At 38.5% G+C, this 26,883-nt stretch overlaps 1 protein-coding gene across 11 annotated transcripts in view; it reads left to right on the forward strand.

The window, feature by feature from the left end:
- The window catches only part of ROBO2 (roundabout guidance receptor 2), a 472,649-nt gene that overhangs the window by 409,836 nt on the left and 35,930 nt on the right, over window positions 1–26,883 (forward strand). For 6 of the 11 annotated variants that reach the window (XM_075102036.1, XM_075102044.1, XM_075102078.1 and 3 more), the window contains 6 exons: window positions 1,163–1,345; window positions 11,405–11,447; window positions 13,015–13,142; window positions 17,396–17,677; window positions 18,055–18,180; window positions 22,547–22,703. In XM_075102036.1, coding sequence (XP_074958137.1) covers window positions 1,163–1,345; window positions 11,405–11,447; window positions 13,015–13,142; window positions 17,396–17,677; window positions 18,055–18,180; window positions 22,547–22,703 — 919 coding nt within the window. The remainder of the gene's footprint in view (window positions 1–1,162; window positions 1,346–11,404; window positions 11,448–13,014; window positions 13,143–17,395; window positions 17,678–18,054; window positions 18,181–22,546; window positions 22,704–26,883) is intronic. The other 5 variants (XM_075102053.1, XM_075102061.1, XM_075102097.1 and 2 more) reach the window with 1 other exon arrangement.

The raw sequence follows: 26,883 nt of genomic DNA on the forward strand, positions 1-26,883 counted from the left end.
GATGGATAATTCTTTTACCAATTTCAAAACTGCAGATGTGGACAGTTTCTATCAAATGTACTTATAATCAATATTCATACTTTTTGCAGAAAAATATGTTCTGCATTTCCTGATTTTAAAGCTAACCATTGTTGACAAGGGAGGGATTGAAACAGGAAAGTGTTGGCCCTAGAACGATATACTTTAGCATTTCCTGAATTTCCTTTCACATTTTTATGAGCATTTGTTTTCAAACCAGATGCCAAGTTTCTCCTTTTAGAAAAGTTCCCTTTTAGAGAAAAAAGAGGAAAAAAAACAATGGGAGCATCTACTGAAATTTACAGTTTTCTAATGTAATATGCACAATTTAAGATCCTAAAGAGTATTTTTTGATGCATGTCGCTTTAATTGGTATTCCACATCATAATTATTTCTTATAGGTTGATGTTAAGGGTTGTTCATGCCTATTCTAGGTGAAAAAAATAGCATCTGTTGCTGTGATTGTTTAGAGCTTACAGCTAGCTACACGATTTTCTGCTTTTTTGTCAAAGCTGGTGCGCTTAGGATTTGTATCGATTGTTTCCCCCACAAAATAATTGTTGGAAAATGCATCTTTGCCCCAGCTGAAAGTAGATATTTTTTATTTTAAATCTGGAAACTCTAGCATGCAGCAAAACCAAATGAGTTAAGTAAGGATTTTTGGCATGATGATAACAATGAGAGAAGGAACTGTCTTTAGATGTTGTAGTATATTTTGTATTTGGATTTCTCATTTGGAAAAAGCCATTTATTGATTGCTTGATTTATTTTCTTTGATTGGTTTCCTATGATCCATTTTCTCATCATTGTAGCCTGTCTATATTTATGTAAAACACAAACCAAGAAACATGCATATTGCTAAAAAAAAAAAGCCTCCGGACTGTCATCTCTTAGGTTACTTGGGAGAGTGCCATAGAGCTATCTTTTCAAACATATGTTTGCAAAATCGCAATGGTTTATGGATTTACTTTCTAGAAACATTGGTTTTCAGGTGTGCATTGGTACTCATTAAAGCTCTCCTACTGTGGATAACTCTTTTGAAGTACATTACTGGGTTTTTTTTTAAATTTTCATTTGCAGTACTTGGTTCCTGTCTGTATTACAGAACCCATAATAACAATGGTCTACCTTTTATTTTGTGCAGGAGGTCGTAATGAAGTTGTCATCACTGAAAATAACAACAGCATAACTGAGCAAATCACCGATGTTGTCAAACAGCCTGCCTTTATAGCTGGCATCGGTGGTGCATGTTGGGTAATTCTGATGGGTTTCAGCATCTGGCTGTACTGGCGCAGAAAGAAGAGGAAGGGGCTCAGCAATTATGCAGGTAAGAACAGTAACTGTCAATTGCTTTCTCGTCAGGTTCTATCACAAAGATAATAAGTGCTGTTAAACCTACTTAAAAAACATGTTGAACTTACAGCAAAGGTGGCCTGGGTGAATTTTGTATGCTTGTTTTAAATGTATGCTGTGAAAATGCTAGTGTATGAGAAGCTTTAAATGCATTGCTCAGTACCACTTTTCATCATTATCATAAGACAGTCTTTATTTTTACATCTCCAGCACATCTAGCATAAAAAAGTACAAAGAGGATTAACTGTACCTCTTGCTCCTTGCTCAGAAGGCACTCTGTTAGCAGTCTGGCTCCATTTATGTGCTCAGATATGAATTAGACTAGACCCTTACAAGGAAGGTTAGAAAGAGTATTTGGTCTTCTCCTTCCTGATTCCCATGCATTTCCATGTCTTTGAAGCTATGTCTGTGGGAAATGAACGGAGGTACGTAATCTGTGACTCCATACCTGTAGTTGGAGGAGAAGAGAGTGATGTATTAGAGAAGCGTGGTCAAAATTTACCCATGACAGAGGCCATAAAAAGTTTTGTCTTGGGGGTAGAACACCTTAGAATGTCCTCTTGCACCAAATGTGTTGCTCAGTCACAAATTAGTTTTTGAAAACTACGTTTGGAAAAATAAATACATTTGCGAAATTAAAATATTTTCTGCCTCCCCCAACCTGCTTATTTCGTGTAGTATTCTGTGCTTTGGGATTCTTACGGATTTTTAGGAAGTCAGGTGAATTTCCATAAAATGCGTCACTCTGAAGCCTAATTTAACCCAAAAAAAGCTGTTCTTCAAATATTGGGGTAGGTTCTCTTGTAGTGTTTATTAACATTTTAAAAGAGAAGACATTTCGTTTTTGAGCAAGATTTACACAGTTGCAGATGCAGCATATTTAATGTTGATATTATGTCACACCGAAGTTACACTAGTACTCTTCTATTTACAAGTTACCACATGTGAACCTGAGGGCGCAGGTTCCCTGAGTGGCTGACCATCTCTAACAACTTACCAAAAACCAATGTTCATTCCCTGCTTGCAGCCAAATGAGCTATGCCTCCTCACCTTGGCATTAGCCCTCATCAGACTCCTCAATGTCCTGACTGGGCTTATTAGTAAAACCAGAAGGAAACTATTCTATGTCATCTTTCAATCCTTCCTGCTGGATTAGTTTTACACTGCCTTAGTGAAACAAGGCAGCCCAAGAAGAAATTAGACAAGCAGTAGAAGCAGAGGGAGGAGAAACCCTTTCAGTAGCTCTTGGACTGACTCGGCTTCTGTGGAGCCTCACCTTGCATCACCACGTGGCCTGTATCATTCATAGGTTATGCTTTTTGCCAAGGTGGTTTTTTATTCCCTGTAGCAGCAGTGACTTTTACTCTCTGAGAGGTGGGGTGGTGTTAGTTGAGAAACTAATATATATCACACACACCTATGAAATATCAGTCTAGAACTCAAGATTTTTCGTATCAAGAGACAGCTGTACTGTTATTCTTCTTAGGAAAGAGTCCTATACGTAAACTTTGGACACAGGCTAAGACTACTCTTTTTTTAAAAAGCCAAATTATTAGCCCTGTATGGGAGTTGACATGTTGGGCGGGGGTGGGGGGGAGAAGGAATTGCAAGCAATGTCTTTTATACCTTAAAATGCATAGCTGTAAATAATTATAATAGTCACTATAAACAGTGTGTCTCCTGCAACTCATTCCTTCTCATGACGTTTGCTGCATCTAAGTATGATGTGAACATTGCATCATGACACAGAATTCCCATCATCAGAATTATAAAGTATATGCTTTCAGCAAGGAAAGTTCATAACAGATCATGCTTCAAAACTCATCCTTATGTTTACAATTTGGAGAACAGCATGTTCACAGAGGAAGTCTTCGAATGTGACTGTCAAAATTCACTGCTCGCCTTTCCAACCACCATTTCTCATTGGCTGCTGGCTGGTTAGTGCTTTAAGCTCAACTGTTATGTCCTGCTTATGATATTCAGCCATAACTAGTAAATTCCAGAGGAAACTCGTGCCCTGTAATTAGCGCTTATTATCAGGGTGTGTAACTCACAATGTGTTTGCTTTCTTGTTTTGCAGTTCAGTCCTTCACCTTCACCCCTGCAGGTACTGTCCATTAGTCTGTCTCTTACCTCACCAACATGTCATTGCAAACATTAGCTATCTAAGTGTTTATGAACATGTGAGACATGCGGAATTAAAACCAAATACAAGGAGAAATATTTATGCTGCCTATCTGTGATAAAAAGGTAGCATTCATTCTCCTAGTGATTCCACAGGCACATAAAATCTACCACCATTAATGTCTCTGTCATTATAATTCTGCATACTTGTTACTCATCTAACTCCTTGAAATAAGGCAGTTTTGAAAGTAATTTGCAGGACGAGATGCTTGAGCTAACTTAACAAAAACAAGCATTAGTTGTGTATAACTGAATATTGATTTTAAAGCTCAAAAAAAGGTATCTCCAACATTTTAGAAGTTCTAACTGGAGAAACGGAACTTTCTTACACTTCAGCTGTTAGTTGCGTATGCATTGGCCTTACCAAGTGAGGTGTTCAGATCTTCAAGCAATCTAGTGATTAACCGATGCGCGTATTGCCTTTACAACGTTTTTGGAATTGAAGCATTTGCTTTTTTTCTGCCTACCCCATTCAAAGCTGATATCCTAGTTTTCATATCTTTAATAAACATAGCATACGGTAGACCATTATCGTAAGCATGATTAAAGATATGTGGAGAGTAAACGAAGTGTGGCTGAAACAGCAGGTTGCAAACAGCTTAGTCAACATATGGATAGCCAGGAAAAATAGAGTATACAATTAAGAGTAATAATTAATACAAATAATTAGCTTCTGCTCTGTTACCTAAGCTCGAGATTCAAAAACTCAAAAATAATTATACTTCAGCGTTAGAGTGGAAAAGGCTGATAAATGTCAGCATTTTCCAGCAGAAGTCTGTAAAGTTTTTTGCATGTAGCTTGGCCCCTCAGTTGCACTTACCAAAGCTGTCTCTTCTGTCCCCTCTGCCATCCATGGGATAGAGGCCAGTCTTCCTACTGCACTGCTGAGCAGGTCCTCATGCTCAGCTAGCTGCTTTCTCGCTCTTGCTTATCTTTAGCCACAGTTTGAGTGTTTAGCTGAGCAGGAAAAAGCAGATGAGTGAAGGTGGTGGTGGGGTCTGCTCCAGGGGCCTATGACATTGTGAGGGAGAAGTGTCCTCGTGGAGAAGCTCTGGGGGCTCAGGAATTGCTCCTCTGGCTTCCAGGCAGGTTTGTTCAAGTTAGTGTAAGTTGTGGCACAACACATCCTACCCTAAATGTTTTACTTGCTTTTCTTTGAGGCATAATATAGGATTTTTTCCAAAATGAAATAGTGCATCTTTGCATTTGGTTCCTATGATTATGCCACTGTCAGCTGTCTGTAACTGTGAGTTTTTTCCGTTGTCTTTGTAGCATACCTTGGCAGGACACAGGACTGTGCTGGAGACACAGTGACTGTGCGTGGTTCAGTACAGGTGATCCACATGGGCTGGACAGCCAGGATATGTCAGAGGCACTGGCAGATTTGCTTTTTAAAAACAGTTTTGACACCTCGGGGACTTTATAGAACTATAACAGCACATAGTTCTATTTCCTGGCCTATACTCCTTTCTGGAGGCACTGAGAACCTAAGTCATCCATTACTCAAGTCCAAAAAAATTATTAATTTTTAATAAAAATTGTTGTTCTTATGAAATAACATAGCCCATGTTTTTTATCTTTATAACCAGAGTTCCCTGAGAAATATTGTTAGTTCTCTAATATTTGAATTTGCCATTGGTAATATCATTTAGACAAACATATTTATGCTTGTGGAGGTTTGAAGACACTGACAACTGTGTGCTGTTCCCTTCAAAGTTATGATTCATAAACAGTTTGGTTTCAAATCTAAATATCTAGACAGTGGTATGTAGCTTTCAGAATCTCACCAGAGACAGCTACCAATAAAGTTTTACTAATGATGAATTTATCCTAATATACCTAGATCTTAGAAGGTGTACACTTCTTGTTCAGACATCTGCTTTAAATTCTTTCTTCAGAAAGCTGCAGAGCATGCAGATTCAACTGTGTAATAAAGAGAACTTAATGTATTAGTGCAACATTTATATACTTTATTTCAGACACAAAACAAAAAAATATTTTTTCAGCCATTTCTGATGCAAATGGTTTTTGTTTTGTTTTTCTTCAGTTGTATTTGTATAAGTATAGAACTTAAAACACTAAAACCAGTTGTTTAAAAGTCTGGATTCTGCAGTTACATAGTTACTTGCTAAAAAGTAGTCATTTTCAGATTATGAGTCATTCACTGGGACTATTTGTTATTTGTGTTCTGTTATTAGGCTCCTAAGAGGTAAAATTTCTGCTGTGTGACTAAACTACTGTAACACTCTGTGTAGAGGAAGTGCAAACAACAAATATCATGCAATTGGTAAAGATTTGTGCCAGAGAAGAAAACCTGATGGAGTCAAATTTATCAAGCTTTCTCTCTTTGTGAACATTTTCATAAGCACTGATTGATTGCTCAGATGGTCACAAATAAAGTGACATTGAAAATCATAGATAAATCTTTTTTTTTTTTTTTTTTTTTTTACAGTTGAACTGACTCTAGTAGTTCATGAGCCACAATTCTGCACATCACTATTCCTCCACTTCCCTTTCCCCCATCCTGACTCACCAGGCACTGATTCTCAGTAATATCAGTACTACAAAACATATGATTTTCAACTATGTTATATTACTACTAGTAAGTAGTAGTGTCATCATCTGCAGCTGTACGAGAAGTATACATTTTCGGGACCATGACATACTATCAGCAAAATCAAATCTGGCACAAAGACACTAAGTACAAATGTGATCCCTTTTTGAGTCATCTGCTCTGTGATGTAGAGGGTGGGTTGGTCTCACTTTTTTGAGTTTCTGTAAAAGCTAAAGTCCTGCTGCACTGGTTTTTTGTATTTTTATTGTTGCCCTTTATTCAGATGGCATAGGTATAAACACACACTGTGAGTTCCTACATGACACAAGAAAAGACAGATGGCACAGAGGAGATATTAGACCACTTCTTGTATAATAGATAATTGTTTCATTGCCATATTACAATGACAGAACAGAATTTGTTTATTTTGTACTGGAAGTTGCAATTCTCTTTTCACATTTTGTTATAAGGACTTGTACAATGAAGACATGGAATCCATTTGTAGAAATAAGAGATTTCATTTATCTGCTTACCTTTCTTGTGCCCTCAAACTCATTGTTGTGCCAGTACGCACTTGATCGAGTACTCAGGTGTTTTCAAGTGTCTAGGCCATCAGTCATGCAAAGAAAGTGAATATGTATTTTCAGTTATGAGTAGGTAAGCTTATTTAGTGACTAGTGCTCCTTGGGATTAAAGATTTCATGAAACTGAGTGAACAAAACCAAATTAAAAATAGATGAAGAATTATGGAATGCTGCACATTTTATGTGCAACTCCTGAAACTGTTAAATGAGGATAAATTATTTGACAGAATCATCCAAAGGTAGACAGAAGATTTGATGGAATTTTTATATGCTGATTATCTGTTCTGAGTTAATGCTTATTAAAAGAGGATTAATCTACATTCATATTTGAGGAACAGCTTATCAGAAAAAGGAATGAGACTTGGCTGGCAACATTAAAGTTTTCATTTGCAGTAGGAAAATGTGGCCTACTAGAGATAGGCATACAGAAAGCGTTCTAAAGCTTTCCTGCCTCAGAATGTCAACTTACTATACGTTCGTATTTTTCCAGTTCTAGCAGGCATGAAGATTAAGTTCAGCCTTGTCAGATAATATTAGTAAATGGTTTGGGTACCTCCTCATATATTTAATAAAAAGCATGCGAAAAGCTCCTTAACGTATGCTATTCTTCATACAAATATATACGATATAATATCCTTAAATATTTATGCATTTAACATGCACTTTGGATTATATTTCTGCATTTTTACAGTCCTTGAAGTATAAGGTGGTGGGGATTCCTTCAAAATCTTTCTGTGCAGAGGTTATTTTTTCATCTTTTGAAAACCAATCTTATCCCTGCAGGACTTCAGCCTTTCTAAGAACATATATCAGATGCAAAGAGTGCTGAAAGCGCTTTTTTGCTTCCTCGATGATAAAAAGGAAGGGAGATGGGTGGGTCAGTGATAGGGACATCCTTCCCTTCCTCCTCTTACATTGCCCCTTGAAATTGCTCTGCTTCTTTTTGAAGTGGAGACAGGATGAATAAAGCCAGCTGTCTGTGTGTTTTATTTTTTACAGTGACATCTACAAGCCTGCATTGCATTAAGTCTGCTCCTATTCAGGCATTTAGACTTGTTTTGTAATTGCAGAAATCAAACTGCAGGCAAAAATGCTGACAAAGCATACAGCAGGAATGATAAACATAGTGCTTGTGTTGGCAGCCTGACCATATCTTCTGTTGTTAGCTGTCTTTCCTTTCACAATATTGATGCTAAAAGAAAGGCACCTTCTCTATGCAGCCTCAGGTAGCCCATTTATGGATGGCATCAGGAATATGGTTTTTCTTCCCGTAACATCCTGATGACATGTCCACACTTCAAGAGGAATTTTGGCTAGTTCAGTTGATGTTCCAGAGCCTTTTCCACCAAGAATAGTAACTAATATACATTCTTGTTTATTTTCTCATTAAGATTATAACCATCTGTGCATTGGTTTACAGGGTGGAGTGTAAACAAAAGAGCCTGTATTCCTTCCCAGTTCCATCCACATCACATAAGCCAGGCACACTCTTCCCCACGAAAAACAGTGTCACTGCAAGACAAGTGCTTTTTTTAATAAACTGAGCTGAACCTTTCTTCTAAAAACAGTGTTTATATTGGGAGGGTGTAACAGTATTTAATGTAGGAAATAAACAGGAAACAGTTACTCCCATCAGGATACTCAGACGAAAAGAGAGTTAATGCTGTGATACCTGTCTCTTCTCAACAAACTCATATGCCACAGCCAATCTGCAGCAATTACGGCGCTAGTGAAGAGGTTTCAATGTCATGTCTTCTTGGTATGTTTCTCACAGCATGCCTTGGAGTTTTTTCCATACCTCTCTACACCATAGAATCATACAGTCTTAGAATGGTTTGGGTTGGAAGGGACCTTTAGAGGTCATCTAGTCCAACCCATCTGTTCCGAGCAGGCACAACTTCAACTAGATCAGGTTGCTCAGAGACCCGTCCAACCTGACCTTGAATGTTTCCAGGGATGGGGCCTCCACAACCTCTCTGGACAACCTGTGCCAGTGTTTTACCACCCTCATTGTAAAAAATTTTTTCTTTCTATCCAGTCTAAATCTACCCTCCTTTAGTTTAAAACCATCACCCCTTGTCCTGTCACACAGGCCTTGCTAAAGAGGTTGCCCCTATCCTTCCTATAGTCCCCTGTTAAGTACTGAAAGGCCGCAATAAGGTCTCCCCGCAGCCTTCTCTTCTCCAGGCTGAACAACCCCGACTCTCTCAGCCTGTCCTCACAGGAGAGGTGCTCCAGCCCCCAGATCATTTTTGTGTCCCTCCTCTGGACTCGCTTCAACATCTCCATGTCCTTCCCATGCTGAGGACCCCAGAGCTGGACGCAGCACTGCAGGTGGGGTCTCACCAGAGAGGAGTAGAGGGGCAGAATCACCTCCCTCGACCTGCTGGCCACACTGCTTTTGATGCAGCCCAGGATACGGTTGGCCTTCTGGGCTGCAAGTTCACATTGTTGCCTCACGTCCAGCTTTTCGTCCACCAGTACCCCCAGATCCTTCTCCACGGGCGGCTCTCAATCCCTTCATCCCCCAGCCTGTATTGATATCGGGTGTTGCCCTGACCCAGGTGCAGCACCTAAAGTAAAATGCGTCTGGCAAACATTGCCGCAATCTCCTAATAGCTCCCCCAATTTAGCTTTGCTTTATAAAGCTACACAAGGGATGTAAATATTTTGAAGACCACAAGTGTTGATTTTTTTTTCCATATGAGATGCATAGTTAAAATCTCACACACCTGTACATGCTGTACAACTGGGACAATATTACTTTAAAATTATTTCTGGCTGATGATAGTCTAAACAAGAGCATTAGTCCCAAGAAGTTTTTAGAAAATATGTTTTACTGGAATTCCCTTAAATCTGTAAACCTTATTTATAAGAGTTGTGAACCAAATGTGCCTTCGTTTCTCATTTTCCTTATTTCTTGTCGCTTTGACAAATGCAGAAAGTTGGAGAAATGGAGTATTAAATTTGAAGGGGAGGAGAAGAAAGAAAACAGCATCTAAAGTACTTTTGACCAACATACTTTGAAACTTAGCCAGCCAGTACCTACCTCTTTGCATATTCACATGTGATACCCAGAGCACTTCAGATTATTCACTTCATTTGACAGCCTGATAGAAACAACGTGAATGAAAGTAGCATTGGCTCTAAAATTAATTAGCTGCAATGTTTTACCTTGTCTTGTTTTTCAAAGTAGACTTTTATTTAATACTTCACATACTTGCATTTTGATTTTCTTTTCATTAATTGGTTTGATTACATCCTTTCAAAGTTCAGCCAGTAACCATTTGATGTGACATATGACTGCAGTGATTTTCTGATATTGATATTAGTCTGTTCTGCAGTGAAGGGTAATTAATCACCCTGCCCAAGCACTTTTCCAGTAGAGCTTCCAGAATGGACAGTTTTGTCCCCTTTGCTGAATGTAGACTGTGAAATTATCCTGGGAGTTAATAAAGAGACAAGGATTCTGTAAGGTATCAGAAGTATTTTCCCAGCGGATTTATGTCATTCCTAATTTTTTTAATGATCACAGCTTTTCTATTGGGTGTAGAAATTTTGTCTGGTTAGAATGGGGTATAATAGAAAGCCTAATCTTGAGTTAGTGTAGTTTTGACTAATATTTGGAAAATCTTGCAAATGCTCTGGGAGCTATAATATAATGATGGGAATGTCTGTCTTACAAAGGTAAATTGTATTTCCAAACTAAGGCCTATTTTAAATTAAACTGGCCACAGACTCTCTGAAATTTGAACCCTCATCTTGTCAGAGGCCTGTAAGGATGCAGGTGTCCAGGACACTGATGTAATTTAATAGTCTGCCTTATCCATGCCTGACAATAAATAAAGGGATATTGCCACCGAGAACCAGAGTAGTCTGCTGGCCTTGATTCAAAATATTTGCCAGTGCTTCAAAAAGGAGCACCAAATGTTGTCAATTAGCATTTCACCAGTATTGTGGGTTTACCTTTATTGCCCTGAAATGTAATCCTGTTAATAAGATAGATAAGGGGTAGGCTGGTTTTTGTCAAACACCCATGAATGGAGCCATAAAAAACAATTGTCTGCCCCTGAACATATCCTTGACATCCCCTATGGCACGATGGGAAACACTTTCTTCCCAGTGATACTGGTGTGTATGCATTTATGTGTGGGTGCTGGTTCTTATACTGTACTTTTAATGGAAACGGTGCAGCTGTATGCTTTCTTTCACCCCCTCAGCTCTAATAGAGCTGCCCCTTCTTTGTGTTTGTCCTGGGAAATGGCATATTTCTGTGGTGACATTATATTACTGCATTATGACATGATGTTATTAACTCACTGGTGCAATGTCATTATGTACTGAAGCAAAAGCATGCCAAGAAAACAATTTCATCACGTGCCACAGTCTTGCAGCACAAAGTCATATGAAGGGGCCTGTGGTGAGTTCAGGCCTTTTACCCAGGCAGCTGGTTTGCCTTGCAAGCTACAGAGCGAACTATTTGTCAATAAAGTGCAGTGAAACCCTACAAATAGTAACCCTAATGTGTTTGATCCTTTTCTCATATTTTCTGTACTTTATTATGCGATGATGCTAAGAGGCCTCCGATCTCAGACACTGAGCAATTTGAATTGTTACTTTTAATTATTACTAATTGATTTTTCCCTGTCTTATATGTGTGTGTGCATGTGTGTGTATGTTTGTTTGTTTCATCTTTTCAACCAAAACACAGTCACTTTCCAAAGAGGAGATGGAGGACTAATGAGCAATGGAAGGTATGTTTCTTTCTATAAAGGTCTTCCCATCCTATTTATTTTTAAAATTAGGGATCTGAATAATGCTATAGGTGATGCACTTGGGTAATAACTGATCATTTGGACGACTGACAATGCTAGGAGAAGTTAAGTAGCTTACCACATGGTTTAATGACCTATCTGTTGTGCACTTTGGAGGAATCAAGCCCAGATGTTTCATATCTCCCAGATGCCCTGGAAGAAATGAGTAGTAAATATCACAAGGAATGTGTTCATTTGTTACTGGGATGTTTATTGCATTAATTAGACATTAGCAAATGAAGTTGCTGTTGTTTAAGACTCCTTATTGGCTCCCCCTAAATTGCTGTGAGTGAACAATTACACTTAATCGATCACGAAATAAATGATTCATGGATGATGAATAGGCTGTAGATTGATAGGACTGGATTCCACAACTTTGGCTACTCAATTGAAATTGATAAAAGCTGATAACGGGCCCATATATCCTCATCTATTTTCCCTTTGCCAATATGGAGATTGTAATTAGGCCCTGGTAATAACTTCCAATCTCCCGTTTAATCAATATTTTAGCAAAAAGAGATTAGGCCTAATGAGAGCGAGTAGATGTGGCAAGAAAGCGGCTGGGTCTTCTTATTGCCGTTTCCATAGAAACCAATGTTTCTCTTAGGGATTGTGCCAGGCAGGGGTCTATAACGCACAATGATCGGAGATGCTGCCTCAACTTCACGAGTGCATTAATAACCTAGAAAAGCTGCAGAACTGTGGGTGGGTTTTGTTTTCGTTTGGGGAAAGGGGGTGTCTGCAGGAAATTATTTGTTTTCCCTGTTAAATACAAATACAAACAATCCACCTGCCTTGCTAAATTTCTGGCTGCTTATCCTGGGGTGAAAGAGATATGGTGCCTTATGGCCCGAGTGTACTTTCTCTTTCAATGTACTCACTATTTAATACTGCTCTCAAAGCTGGGAATTACAGGGATATAAAAGGCATGCAGTAGTGGCAGATAAAGATAGCTGTGGACTTTCCATTAAACCTACTCAAACCTGTTTGCCTCTAAACCACCCAAGAGTGTTCAAAGGAAGAGTTACCAGCCTGTAGATGACAGGCGTGCATTTGGGATGCACAGGAAGGAAGAAATAGTAGCCCAAAGTCCTGGAAATGGCTGATACGGAGCAATCAGTTTGAGTGATGGCTCCCTTGAGGTGGTAATTTGTCATGCAGCCCTGGTGTAGGATCCCGTGATGGTGCTGCCTAACCCCTGTTTCACACAGACAACGGAGTTCATTTGGATTCTGGCAGAGTCACGATGGATGCCTAGTCCTACTTCTACTGACAAAGTTGATTTGTATATATCCTTAATTAACTGCTCAAGGTCTTTAAATCATCAAAGACTACACAATTTTAATTTGAAATAAGTAAAGTCTCCTAAACTGTTTGTTACCTATGGTGTTAGGAGAACAGTGATACAGTCTCTTCAATCACTAGTTGTCTCACAGCTATTTTAATTTTGTAAATATATATTTTATATGTATTTGTATGTATATCTTTTTTTCTTATTCTGCTTCAGTCGACCAGGTCTGTTGAATGCAAGTGACCCCAGTTATCCTTGGCTTGCAGACTCTTGGCCTGCCACAAGTCTGCCAGTAAACAACAGCAGTAGTGGACCAAATGATCTCGGCAATTTCGGTCGTGGAGGTAGGTTTCATTTCGTTAAGTCACCATATGGTATACAATAGGCTTCTGTCAGTTAATATCTATGATAAACACAGTTATATTTTTATCATTGTAATTCTTTCTATGTTTGACTCAGGATTTTATTTAAAATTTACTTTAAGATGTTCATTTTGCTTTGTCTCTTTCTACTTCTTTAAAATGTAGGTCTAGTTTGTAATTTACCCCACAGTGGTGAGACAGGGTATGCTTACCATCTCAAAAGAAATGTCTTTGTTGCTCAAACTCATTCCCCTTTGTGTGGAGATGAGCAATCTGCTATGCAGGGCAATGTAGCCAGGAACAGAGGATGTCCGTAAAAGCAGAGAAGAACTTGGGGGATGCAGGAAGGATGTTCCTTCAGCAGAAAAAGGACAGAACATTTTTGCTGTCACCTTCTCCGTCGCCTTCCTGCTGAGGGACTGCCCTCAGTCTCAACCATAATCCATGAATAAGGCCTCAAAAGTCTTCAGAAACTTTCCTTCTTATAGGGGGAAAGAAACTTAAAAGGGAACTATTTAGCTTTTTTTTTTCTTTTTTTTTTTTTTCTCCCATGTTAAATTGAGGGATGCCCTTTGAGGAGATGAGGTAATGATTTAGAATTATGGTGATTAAACTATAGAGACGTTATTTTCTTTCAAACATATTTCTCAAATGGGAATTTCAAGATGTATGATTGAGATTTTTAAAAGTCATAGTAATATTCTCATCTCTGTTACTTCCTTGGTTTCGGTGATGTTATAACACAGCTAGTTCTGCATAGTGGTATTCAGAGCAAGACTTCCTAACTTAAATGTGCATGTGAATATTTTTAAGACATAGATAAGTAAACCAAAATCAAGACAACTTTATATATCAAAACTATATTAAAATGCAAAAAATCTATAAAGCCATCAAACTGATAAATGTGACAAGAATTCAGTTTTGAACAGTACCAGAATCTTCTGAAAACCATCCCTCACATCAGTTGTATGTTCCCATGCAAAACTTCTTGCCTGCGTTTGACTAGTGTAACTTCATATGACAACAGAACGCTCTAGATTTATTTCTCATATTAAAATGTTGTAAAGCTCTTGTCTTACAAAAATATTATAAAGTAAGCAAAACTTCTGATAATATTTAGAAGGCAACTGAGTATCTGCCAGCTTTGTTGTGAATATCTTGAAAATGAAACGGTTCAGTACTTTTCCATCTTTCCATAAACTCACATAATACAGAAAAATTACCATTTTCTTTTAGCATTTGGCTCTATATGACTGAAATTGGAAGCATGTTTTAAAGCTTTTGGCTTCAGTGTGGATAAGGCATAGGTCCAAATTTGTCCAAGAGATGCAACAGTTATATTTGGAATTTCAGCAGCTAAATTCCACCCATGATCTGTACAGTTGAGCTCACACTTCTATTCTAGCTGTTTTGGGACCACTTATCCCTGTCTGTTTCAACAGTTGAGTTTGGGTGCTTCTGCATTAAAGGTGGTTTAGAAGTCAGATGCCTCTGAACATGAATTAACTGCATAGAGAGAACTTTGGCCTCTTTTACTGGTTGGAAGGTCTGTGATAATATCAAAGGTTTGTCAGAATTTTGAAAACAGTAAGGTGGCAATCAGTCACTCTGGAAACTCAGAAGCTGAGGCAGGCAGTTCTAACATTGCCTTTAAGAGGGAAATCCGCATTATGTCCCAGATAAGCATTTGAGATCAAGGCTGCGAGTGGGAAGCACAGGTTAGGTTGGGAGTCATGTAAGGCCACAAAATGGTACTGCATCTCCCAAGGCAGCAAGAAAGCGCTTCCCTCAGGAAGTACTTCAGCAGTATTTCATTTATCTCAAGACTTCCAAAACAAGTTGGATTTTGGAGAGTTTTGGGGAAAGCGTCCAGAGGGAAATGTGTGTTCATCTTTGGTCTGAAATGTACAGTGTGGTTTTCTTGCTGTGACAACTTGGTGGGAAAGTCACACTTGACTTTTACTAGGTGATTATGGCACTTTGTAAAATGGCACTTTAATAGCTCTTTGAGTGCTTACTGTCTACATCTCACCGAGGTCAATAAAGTAATCTCTGGTTGTACGGAAAATTCCCAGAATGTCTGGAGAGCCTCATCTTCCTAGTGAGAATGACTGAAAATTCTTGGCTGGTGGGAAGCTATGCAACTTTCCTTTCAAGTGTGTGCAAATGTATAGTTCTCCATTTTAAAATTACTGAATAGATATGATACCTCTTCAGTTGCCAGAAACGTGCTCTAAAAGACAGATGTATGTCTGAGTACTTGAGATGAGCATTCTACTAGTTTTTAATTCCGTGAGTCTGCAGATCCAACACAGAGAGGTTGAGCTGGATTTGCTTCATTTTATACATGAACAACAGAATTTATTTACTGAACTTAAATCCATTATACTTTCATGAAACCAATTGTGGAAAGGTAAAATCTTCATATTGTGGATGAAATGCGAGAAAGATAGGACACTGCTTGTCTCACATCTCACGCTGTATTTGCACATAGATTTTTTTTTGATTGTGTACTGCCCCTAGAAAACAAATTGGATATGTCCAGATAGATAGGAATAACCTGATTTTGAAATATGACCTGTAGTTTCCATTAATTGTAATTTTTTTGCACTTACAATTTATCTGCGGATATCAGTTAATACAATTCAGGCATTTTAAGTAGTTGATTGTGCCCATTTCCCTGTTGGTGTCTGCAAAAACAGATCATGCTGACAGACCCAAATTTAATCTCTGTTTCTGCAGTCTGCTACTGAGCACTTGTTGTTGCCATATTTATTGTTAATATTATGTTGTTGCCCTGAGACTGCAGATGTTATTAAGGTCCATATTAAAATGTTCGCTGTTGCACACATGAATCCAGTGGAAAGTAGTTCTGTGGTCTAAATGTTCATCACGGGGGGGGGAACCAAAAAACAAAACAGTGGGAGGAGGCCATGGTAGCATATCTCATTGCTGGAAAAGTCTTGAGACAGTGAGAGAACAACTGTATTCCCTAAGGTTGCAAAAAAACGTATGTCTGAGTCAGGAGCTGAGCCTAAACCCTTATCTAGGTGCAAGAATCATCTTTTCTCTTTGGTGCTTAAGGTGTCTAAAAATGTCTGTGGCACCTAGAATGGGATATGAACATCCTCACTATAGGAGTGTGCATTATCTCAAGTACGATCTACAGTTGGAATCCTTATCTGCCATCTGGCTTTATAAAGAAAATGGCACATAAATGATGTATTTTTCTAACAAGTAAATTCCAGAATGTAGTCAACTTTCCAGAGTCTCAATAAGTTATAAAATTTGTACTATTCTGAGAGATCAGGAGGAGGGTTATCTGCTGAGCTGTGGTTCTCCTTGGGACATCATGCCAGTCATCATTAGATTCTTCACACTTCAGTAGTCTCAGCTTCTGTATCTAGTATTCCACCAGCAAAGGTCACTCCAATGTTTAGTAAGGAGAGAGATTGCCAATCTAAATGATAAAAGGTGCAAATTGCAGTGTGTGATAGCATTCAAAGGATGTAGAGAAGTCAACAGATATTTAGTTAAATATGCTGTACTGTTTTTCAGGTGAATGTACTGGAGTATTTGAACAAGTAGTTCTCCATTATGAACACTGCTTTGCCATTTTAAGAGACTGATCACTTAAATGCCTTCAGAATAACAGATTTTCATTCACATATGAGGAACAACTTGGTTTTGTCAGGTTTTTCTTTTGCTGAAAAGGAGAAATGTACTAGCTAATGTCAAAAAAAAAATTAGATAAACTGATGCATAAAACTTCAAGGAAGTCAAGGTGATGCCCTTAAAAAATTGCTTTGAGAGCTTTGGCATCCATTTAAGAATTTTGCTACATATTTGCTGGGAAAGTTTCTTCTGCGATTTGTAGATTCACTCCTTTCATCATTTCCCTGAAGCCCAGACAGTTTCATTGGTTCTGACATAGAGTGAACAATTGAAAACATTCTTCAGCAGAGAAATATTCCAAACTTCACTTTCACAGTTGAAGGTATGGAAAAAAAAAGATGGTTTTAGGCAGTGAGACGTGAAGGACAAGTGGTAGGCCTGTCACAGAAGCTGATAGCTTGGCGATGGTTGTACATCATCTTCCCTTCGTTGGCTCATGGACCTGTCTCAGCTGAAATGCAAACGTGCAAAATGACACATTTATTTTTCATCTTAAACCTTGATACTTTCAGGCTCCCTGTGCATCAGTGATTTGTTTCATTCCCCTATGTTCACCACAGATGTGCTGCCACCAGTGCCAGGGCAAGGAGATAAAACTGCTACTATGCTTTCTGATGGAGCCATTTACAGCAGCATTGACTTCACCACGAAAACTAGTTACAATAGTTCCAGCCAAATAACGCAAGCCACGCCATATGCCACCACCCAGATACTGCATTCCAACAGCATCCATGAGTTGGCTGTCGACTTACCTGATCCTCAGTGGAAAAGCTCAATTCAGCAAAAAAATGACCTGATGGGATTCGGTTACTCTCTCCCAGACCAAGGCAAAGGCAACAATGGTAATTACAGCTCTTATTTTTCAAAGCCCCTGGCTTTATACTGTCTCATCAATGCATGAATTAGAAAAACCTTTTTATTACATGAGACACTGTTCATATTTACCATAACTAATGCTTGCATACCTTGCATGCGTGCTGAACCTCACACAATCATAAAATACATTGTTCTGTGCTTTTAATCCTCTTTGTCCTGCGCTAATCACCAAGCCATCTGCCTTCCATTAGGCTAGGATAGGTATACATTTTAAAAAAAATAAAAATTAAAACTTGCTGCCCCTCCACATCTGCCGTTGACTTGCTAACTGCCTGTGTTGCATGTGCTTGTGCTGTCAACTAATCACACGATGCCACTGTGACCTTTGCCCTTTAACCCTTAGCCTTGCTTTACATCCCTGACTACCGCGTGGCTGAGGGATTGGCTAATAGATTGCCACACAACCAGTCACAGGATTTCAGCACCACCAGCTCCCACAACAGCTCCGAAAGGAGTGGCAGCCTCTCAGGTTGGTTCCACCGCCGTGGGTGGGTGAGGGACGGAGGGGTGTTGGTGAGCAGCTCACCAGGGAGGCGGAAAAACTCCCAGGTGCCCTTTGCAGATAGGTATGAGGGTGCCTGCCCACTGGAACGCCAGCGAACAGCATCACGTTGGCCTCTGCTAAAAACAATATGCCTTTTGCAGGACCTATTCGGAGATACTTGGAGAATCCTCCCAGCCAGTGCTTGCTGGCACAATTGCAAACCTTGCCTTGTCACATCCTTTCCCTGACAGTGCAGTCCATGGAACAAATGCATCAATCCTCAGTTTATAGGTCTCCCCACACTGAACTTCATGAGGAGATTAATATTTTTGTTGTTAACGAATTCTCCACTCCCACAGGCTGTTTCTAAATGCTGTTTTTCAGTAAAGCAGCTCAGAAATAAATGTAGGGACCTGAAAGATGAGTAGGGTTTCAGAAACTCTGCCAAGTCAGCATAGAAACAGAATGTAAATTTTATGTGTGTGCTGCATGTTATATTGGAAACATGACGCATTTTCATTGGATGAAAATGATTGTAGTACATGTGGTTGTGTATTATATTTAAACACACCTTTTTCTTGATTTCTTTAATTTTGCTTACTTGTTGCTTATGTTATGTGTAGCTATGTCATTTTTTTCAAGACAAAAACTGAGGAGCCAGCAGTTAAAATGAAAGTCTGCTATTTACTCTAGCCAAAATATGAGAAAGCTGAAGGGACTTAAATTTCAAATTCACACTATATCTGTAGCCTTTTGAATTTCCACTCTAAGTTGGGGCAATCATTAAGAGTAACAGATCAACTCTAGAAATGGCTTCTTTATGTCAATTTAAATGACTATTCAAATTGAATGTTGAGATTAGAAGCCTATAATCATTAGCCCATAACTCAAATAGCCAAATGTCATTTGCAAGTCTTGTGTTCCCATGGGCAGTATTAGCTGATTTGAGTAAGATCAAAAAATAGGCTTATGGCGTTGACAGAGAGGTATCTGGGAGCTAAGTTCATATGATACTTCAAGAAATGTTCTTGTTCCTGTATGTGAGATGTATTGGCAAGTAATTTAGGAAATCAGCTTGCTCCTCTGGCTGCATGAAAAAGCAGAAATTGATATGCTGAGGTACATATGTGCTAGTTATCAGAGGGCAGTATCACACTTTAGATGTGTTGACAGCTACAGCTGCCTAATAATTTTCTCAGAAAAGACAAAGTTGCATTGGAAAATGCCAGTTGATGAAAAGCTGGACTTTGAACAAATATTTCAAGTGAAGCATATTCGGTGGAGTGTTTCTCAGTCTGAAGTAAATTTCTAATGACACACAGAAGCTTCAGGTTAGCCAGTCTTTCTATGGCCAGGGAACTCCTGTTGTGATTAAAGCAGCTCACACCTCGATGCCCCAATGCTCAGATGAGCATCAGATTATTGGACTGTAGAGTCAGTATTTTGCTCTCCCTTGCCCACTAAGTATTTCTTTAATACAGGCTAATTATGTCTGTAATACATGAGAAACTGGGGGAGACCTTCAAATAGTCCAATAATTAGGGCACCTCTGGAGTAAGAGACCAGCTTTGACTACATAGTCCCCATCAGGGTGAGCAGGGACTTGTTCTCTCATTTTCTTGGTTAGTATTTCAAGTACTACTTACTATTCTGACTAAGTTTCTGTCTCTCTCAAATGAATATCATGTGAAATCCTACCCCACTGTGGGATGGAAAGTAGCTAAAAACTCAACTGCGTTGTGAGGCAGGGGAATTTTGTGGCTGTACTTTGCACAGCTCCCAGCTTATGTCAGTGCTATGATCATCAGCGCGACTGGCAAATTCTTTTTCCAAGACGTGATTAATCTAGAGATTTAAACAATATAATTGAATTTCAATGTGAGGAAACATTGAAACATCAAGCATCATTGCTATGGGGAAACAAGGCTTCGGCACAACAGTTTTCAAACACACATCAGGTGTTATGTATTAGGTGTCTCTCCCACTAGTCTGACAGTGGAGTAACTCTGCCCATGGGGACAGAAATGTCCTGTCCAACTGTACAGTGTAAGCTGCTTTCTCTACCAGAAATAACCTTGGAGTTCCTTTCTTTTATTTCTTCATCTGAACAGTTCCTCAGCTCTCCGCTTCCATTCTTTCTAACAGCTCCATTTTTTTTGACCTTTTGCTCCAAAATCCCTAAATCCAAGTGACTCCATACTAGTACCCCACACATCCAACCTCTGTTTTACCAGTTTCCTAAGATTACAAAGATGCTACGCTTCCAAAATCTTCCTGTCCACGTCAACTAATATCTAAGCTGAAGCTGTTCTCTGTATTTCTCTTTTCTGAGTATTCCTAGTTTAAATGCCCTGCAAGGTGCAACACACACACTCTTATGCATGTGCTTTCCTCCCAAGGCAGTCCCTCCTGCCTTAGCTCTTGTTGGCTCCTACTCCGGCTGACTTTTAAAAAATTACCCCATATCCCACAAATTAAAATTAACGTACTTCCTTTGTACTATTCTGCGACCCTATTTCTAAATCTGCTTTCTGCCATACCTGCGCTTTGAAAGCTTCATTTTCCCTCCAGAAGGTTCGTGTGTTTGTTCCTGCATGGCCACCATCACTGGGGTTTCTTTTCTGTTGATCAAAATGTTCTTTCCCTTTGCAAGAACACTTCCCTCTCTGCCAGGCTATGAAAGGAGGGAAGAGTCTGTCTTGCATCATAATAGGTGGAATATCAGCTCAGTTCGCGCATAGTGAATGACAGGATCTTTGCTGGACTTACTATAAATACTCCAAGACAGGGAGGGAAGAGCTCTGGTCTGGAATTGAGTAGTGAAAAGCAAAGTCTTGTTTGCAATGTGCTGCCAGCCAGGCTGATTAGAAACCTTGCTGGACTTGTTGCCTGTCTCTAGCAGCCACAAGAGGAGGTGAAAAGAGAAGTCTTGGCTACTTCTGAATCACAGAATCACCCTGTTTCTTCCCTCTCTATTAATTCCTATTTTGGTCCAGCTGACACGTGGAGATAACAGAAGAAAGCCAGTGTCTTTCAGACAAAAAGTCCCATGACAGGTGCTTGTCTCTACTGCTAGAATTGCACCTCCTTCCAGACGTCTCTATGCCTAAAGGTGGAGCCATGGCAAAGAGGGTGGGGCCTGCCAGTAGACACTGTGCCACCCTGCCTTACAAGTCAGTTGTGACCTTTTTGATTTGTTATTGGTGAGAACTTCTTACATGGAGTTTGTTTTGGCTGATCCTTATAAATCAGCAAGAGATGTCAGTGGTAAGATGGATTAGACTTCTTTCTGCAATAGGCAAGGGATGAGTGACTGCCATCTGGGTACCCCACTGAAAAAGCATATAACAAACCATTGTTCCACCCAACAATCCAGAAAGTTTGAAAGCCACAACAAAATGGCAATAAATAGATGGATCTCCAAGCAGTCTAAGGGATCTGAAATCTCCTGCCATTCTTCCTCTTAATGAATTCCTGACAAGAAAAAGGAGTCAGGGCAAAATAAAAGAAGCGAAACATGTGGGAAGAGAGCTTTTTCCATATGATCACTTTCCCAGAAATGGAAATGTCTCAGCTGGAGAAGCAGGTACAAGGATGATAAGAAAAGGGAAGAGGGCTTAAGCAAAATGCATTGCTCACCTCATTTCTACTAGCCTCCTCTATTAGAGGTGCACGTCAGAAATAGAACCTCTTCTCCATAGTGGCACAAGATATTTGAATCCTGTGAAACAGACAGCCCTAAAACATTGCAGATGACTTCCTCATGTTTTAAGAAATGGAACTTAGTAAATCCCTATCAGCAAAACCCTCTTTCTTTTTGTTTTGACACCTTACACTTGTCATTCTGGCTGAAAGATATTGAGTCTAATGACAATTTTTTTAGTTCGTGTCCTTAACCTCTGTGTTTTCCGCAGAAAGAGATTATGCAAAACAGTGTTATAAGCACATTGGATTCTGACATTTGAAATAATTTGCTATGGTCTATTATATTTTTATCTAACAGTGAATTCAAGAAGTCATAAGGCAGACATGAATAAATCAGTAAATGTATTTCTGGTATAGCAAAACATATCTTTCCTTGGTAGTGCACCGCTTTGGTGCAAATGTATGGAGTTTTTAAAAGAAGTGATTTTCAGCAATTATTCATAATATTTTTCCATTCCATTCTATTATTATTTATAACCTTGTAACAGCATTAGCACGTTGACGCTGATTCTGCTGAGATATAAATACATCTTCTTTTTTGGGGCATGCCATCTGGAATCAGAATCCTTTCAAAGAAATGTAAATAGCTAGCTTTTTTTCTACGCATTATATCTCTAACATTTTATTTTTCTTTTTGGATCTGCAGGTGGCAAAGGAGGGAAAAAGAAGAAAAACAAAAATACTGCCAAGCCCCAGAAAAATAATGGTTCAAACTGGGCCAGTGTTCCCCTCCCACCCCCTCCTGTGCAGCCGCTTCCAGGCACAGAGCTGGAACACTATGGGGTGGATCAGCAAGAAGCAGGGTAATTTTTTTCTTTTTCTTTTGGAGAAAAATCTGTGGTTTGCAGAGATGGGGCTTTTTTTAAAAAAAAAAAAAATTTGCTCAGTGACAATACTAATCTGTTTTGTTTCAAAAAAAAAAAAAAAGAGAGAGCGCCTTTTCCTATAGACTTATTCAAGGCTGTGGAGGGAGAATGTTTGAGTAGCTTCTCTTGATAGTAGCTGAAGATGGAAAAAAAAGCGAACTTGCTTCATCATCATGTCAGGCTTCTCTGCTTACTCATGCTGAGAAGTATCTTGCTTCATAGATAATTGAATTCTGGTGGGACTACTTGCAAATGATGGGACTCAGAGTGAGTAAGGATGACATAATCTGACTCCTTGTATTTTTCACTGCTTTGATGTTTAAAAATGTTAGAGTCAACAGAACAAAAAACGTCACACTAAATTGGATTAATTTTAGAAGATCAACCAGTGGATAAGAATCTTCTCATCAGCTTTTAGAACAAATTTCACAGTTGAGGAATGCATGCTATTTCTGGGCCTTTTTAAAATTATTTAAACAACTCTTTAGTTTCTGGAACCCTGCACTTATTTTTGGATAGCTTAAACTTGTTCTCATGGACACAAAATCACACAAAAAGCACTAAATGAGAGGAACTGCACAAAGAACAATTATAGAATGCTTTTTAAAATGTGAATTTATATGAAATACCAGGTTATCAAACTCTGAAGAAAAGTCAGAACATGCAGAAAAACAGTTTACTGTGGCCATCTCTATTGGAGTCTTTGAGAATCATTGTTCTGTCAGGGGCAAATTTCTGCCTGTTTAAATACACGGATTAATCAATATTTCCTAAGGATGAAGCATATGTTTTAAAAATCATTGTAATAGCTTTATTGACTAAAAATATTTCAAGTGTTATCTCTTTTGTAAGCTTGAGTCGCTCATCACTACTTTTATAATCAAAATTAGAAGAATTAAATATTAATATTTGAGTTTATACCAAGTCCTTCAACTCTTAAAATGAATAATAACTAACTGTGTAAGTCAGTGGAGATGAAGGCCTGTTCAGGATGTATTAGAGTTAGAACTTCAAAGCAAATACAAGGGAAGATGAATAACCTTACTGATTATAAGTGTTGTTTAAAAGTCAAGACAAAAAGTGCGTATAATTGTTATGTTCTGTATTCTGTTATAAAAAGATAAAATAAATTTAAGATGGTTTCACCACATAATATTTGTCTTTATCAGTTTATATCCTTAAAACACCTGTGCAGCCATTTCACTAAAATAATTATGCTATAGAGGGCAAACAGTGTGGATTTTCTTTCAGAACAATGAAATAGCACAGAAGGTAAATGGGAATACCTTCCAGAGAAATCCCTTGTGACACAAGGTTTTCCTCCTCAGTTGCATGAAGTATCTGTTACTGAGCTGGAAGGAACAATATTAGTCACCAAGACAACGCTGGTTATTTAAGGATAAGGTAATCACCAGCCTTTCAGGTTCACAACAGCCGAGATTTAGTTTTTCCTGTAATCATCTTTTGAATTAATCTTCTCTGGTTTTTGTAATATCTCACTAATAGTGATTGTTACAAGACCTTCTAATGTGCATTTAACCAGACACAATTAAAATTGAAGTTAGACTTACAGTATTAGTCTTGAGTTACAGTAAGTTGCAACCAACTTTGCTGAGCCCAATGAATGTGCAATGCCCATACTTCCTGAGGATGTGCCCAATACTAACGGTCATTATATATTCAGGGGTTGGTCTTGTTTCTGTGGTTTTCAACATGCTAAAATGGAAGAAACATAGACTGAATTCCTTCTTTTCCCTTTAAGATTGACGTTTTGGACAAAAAAAACCAAGCAATTTTTTTAAACTCTTCTGTTTGTCTTGATTTTCTTTGATGTATCCTATGTATGACAAGTTCAATGTGTTTTAATTTTAGAATTAATTACATGCAGATATATTATATTGTGAATTACAAATGAAAAGATGTACTGGCAGTCAGAAAAACTGAAGAACTTTATTCAAGTTCTCACAATGTGATATGAAAGGTGAATGGTCAGAGCAACAAAATAAGGAAGCTGGTATCTAAACAGAGACTTATTTTTCTGTGCGTGTCTTCCTATAACTCTTGAATTCAAGTACGAGTTTCATTGGCATGATTATCCCAAATAAACTAAACAATTTTGACACATTTTTGCTTACTAGAAATTAACACTGGTGGCCTATTCGCTTATATAAATTGTAAAAGAAAAACCACAATAGCAGCAAGTGAAAAAAAAGGTCACCTGACAATCGTAGGTAAGGATGAAAAAAAAAACCAACTCTGAGTTCTCTCTACTGTCTTCTCACCAGAACAACTGAGGTTTGCATTCACGTCCATTTTTCCATAAGCTACAAAGAACAGAAGGAAAGGTGAACATGTTAATCCAAGCAGCCATTTTATATAATGTGGTAGCTTTTGGAATGTCTTAAATTCCTATGGAACCTGTGCAAAAAGTCTGTTTTTACTGTTGTTTCCCTAGCAAGCTCTTTCCTGTGAAACTTTCACCTTCTGTGTGGTCTTCTACAAACTGTGTGCTTGCTCTTTGTTGTCTTCCTTAATTTTCTTTTGTATACGCCACAGAGTCTTTGAAGTTTCTCTTTTCCTGTAGTAGCTCCCAATCAAGCACGTTGCCCTTCCCATCCTTTTCAGAGAAAATGCTTTTGCTTGGTTTTATCTAATAAACTTGACAGTAAGGAGATGCTTATTCCTTATGCATTATCACCTACTTATATTTTTTCAACAATAATATGCATGATCTTGAGCCAACCCCTGTAAAGGCAGTCTTCATACTGTTCTTATTCATATTTTTATTTCTTACTATTGATTCCACCTTAAAATGGAATATTAGATGCTGGACGTCAATATATTTGATAGCCATTTTCTGGTTTTAGAAAAAGTAAAGAAGGTAATACCTTATATGTCCAAAAATCCTTTCTGACAAGGCCTAGGGAATCTTTCTTTGTTGCAACAGTGTGTAATGAAACAGAATTTTTAAAGAATGTGCCCCTTATCTATCACATCTATTTTTTATTTTGAGGAAAAAAGTCTATCAGTGTAATGAACCAAGCTTTTTCGTAGCAAAACATGACTATAGAAGTGCTGAGAATAGAATAAGAATTATTAGAAAAATAGAGTCATGTTTGTTAGCCAGAACTTATTTAGGGACTTAATTATCATGAAATTACAATCAGAGGTTCCTAGTGAAATTAAGGAGCTTAGATTTTAATAAGAAGAACTTGAAAAAGGTTGAATGCATTTTCAGCAAGTTGTCTTTATTCAGAAAACAAAAAAGAACATGGATGTGATCAATATTCACTGTGCTGGTTCCAGAAGTTTCAGTAACTGTATCACTTCAAGCTGTGTCGGGGGAGGTTTAGATTGGATAGTAGGAAAAATGTCTTCACTGAAAGAGTGGTCAAGCACTGGATCAGGCTGCCCTGGAGGTGTTTAAAAACCATGTAGACGTGGCACTTTGGGACATGGTTTAGGAGGCGTGGTGGTGTTGGGTCGGAAGGTGGACTGTATGATCCTAGAGGTCTTTTCCAACCTTAATGATTCTATTTATATGAGGTGTAGTTACTATGTAGTCCATTAGGTTTGCTAGCTTTTTCTTGCAGATTTTTCTTTGGTTAGTTGGTTGGTTGGTTGGTTTTATAAAATGCAGGCTAGAACTGGTGGTTTTTTGGATATGTTACAATATGAAGACAAACTTTCTTGTACCTGAAATCTTGAATCTCAATGTCCTGAATTTCAGGCTTAGGCTCCTTTCCATTTCAAACAAAATCTAGGTAAAGCTACAGTACTTGTGCAGAATCTTTTTACTAAGAAATCTTTTTACTATCAAGCTGAACATTTGGGGATTTGAAGCAAGTAGGGTCAAAAGTCAGGCACATCCAAAGCTCATGTATGCATTACTGAAAAATCACTAAGGAGTTTCTTTCTGCCCTGTCCCTTTTAAAGAAGAAGCCATTATACTAAAGCATGAGGTAGAGAGAGTAAAACTAAGTGACAGAGCTGCTGCACTGTACATTTTTAGCAGCATGAGTTAGGATGGTCCCTTCACCCTTGGGTGGCAATGTCATGAGTGAATACCGCAAAGAAAGACAAATTAGAGATAGTCATATCTTAATTGCCTCCTAAG

Source organism: Phalacrocorax aristotelis, chromosome 1, assembly GCF_949628215.1.
Source record: "Phalacrocorax aristotelis chromosome 1, bGulAri2.1, whole genome shotgun sequence".
NCBI classification, from domain to species: Eukaryota; Metazoa; Chordata; class Aves; order Suliformes; family Phalacrocoracidae; genus Phalacrocorax; species Phalacrocorax aristotelis.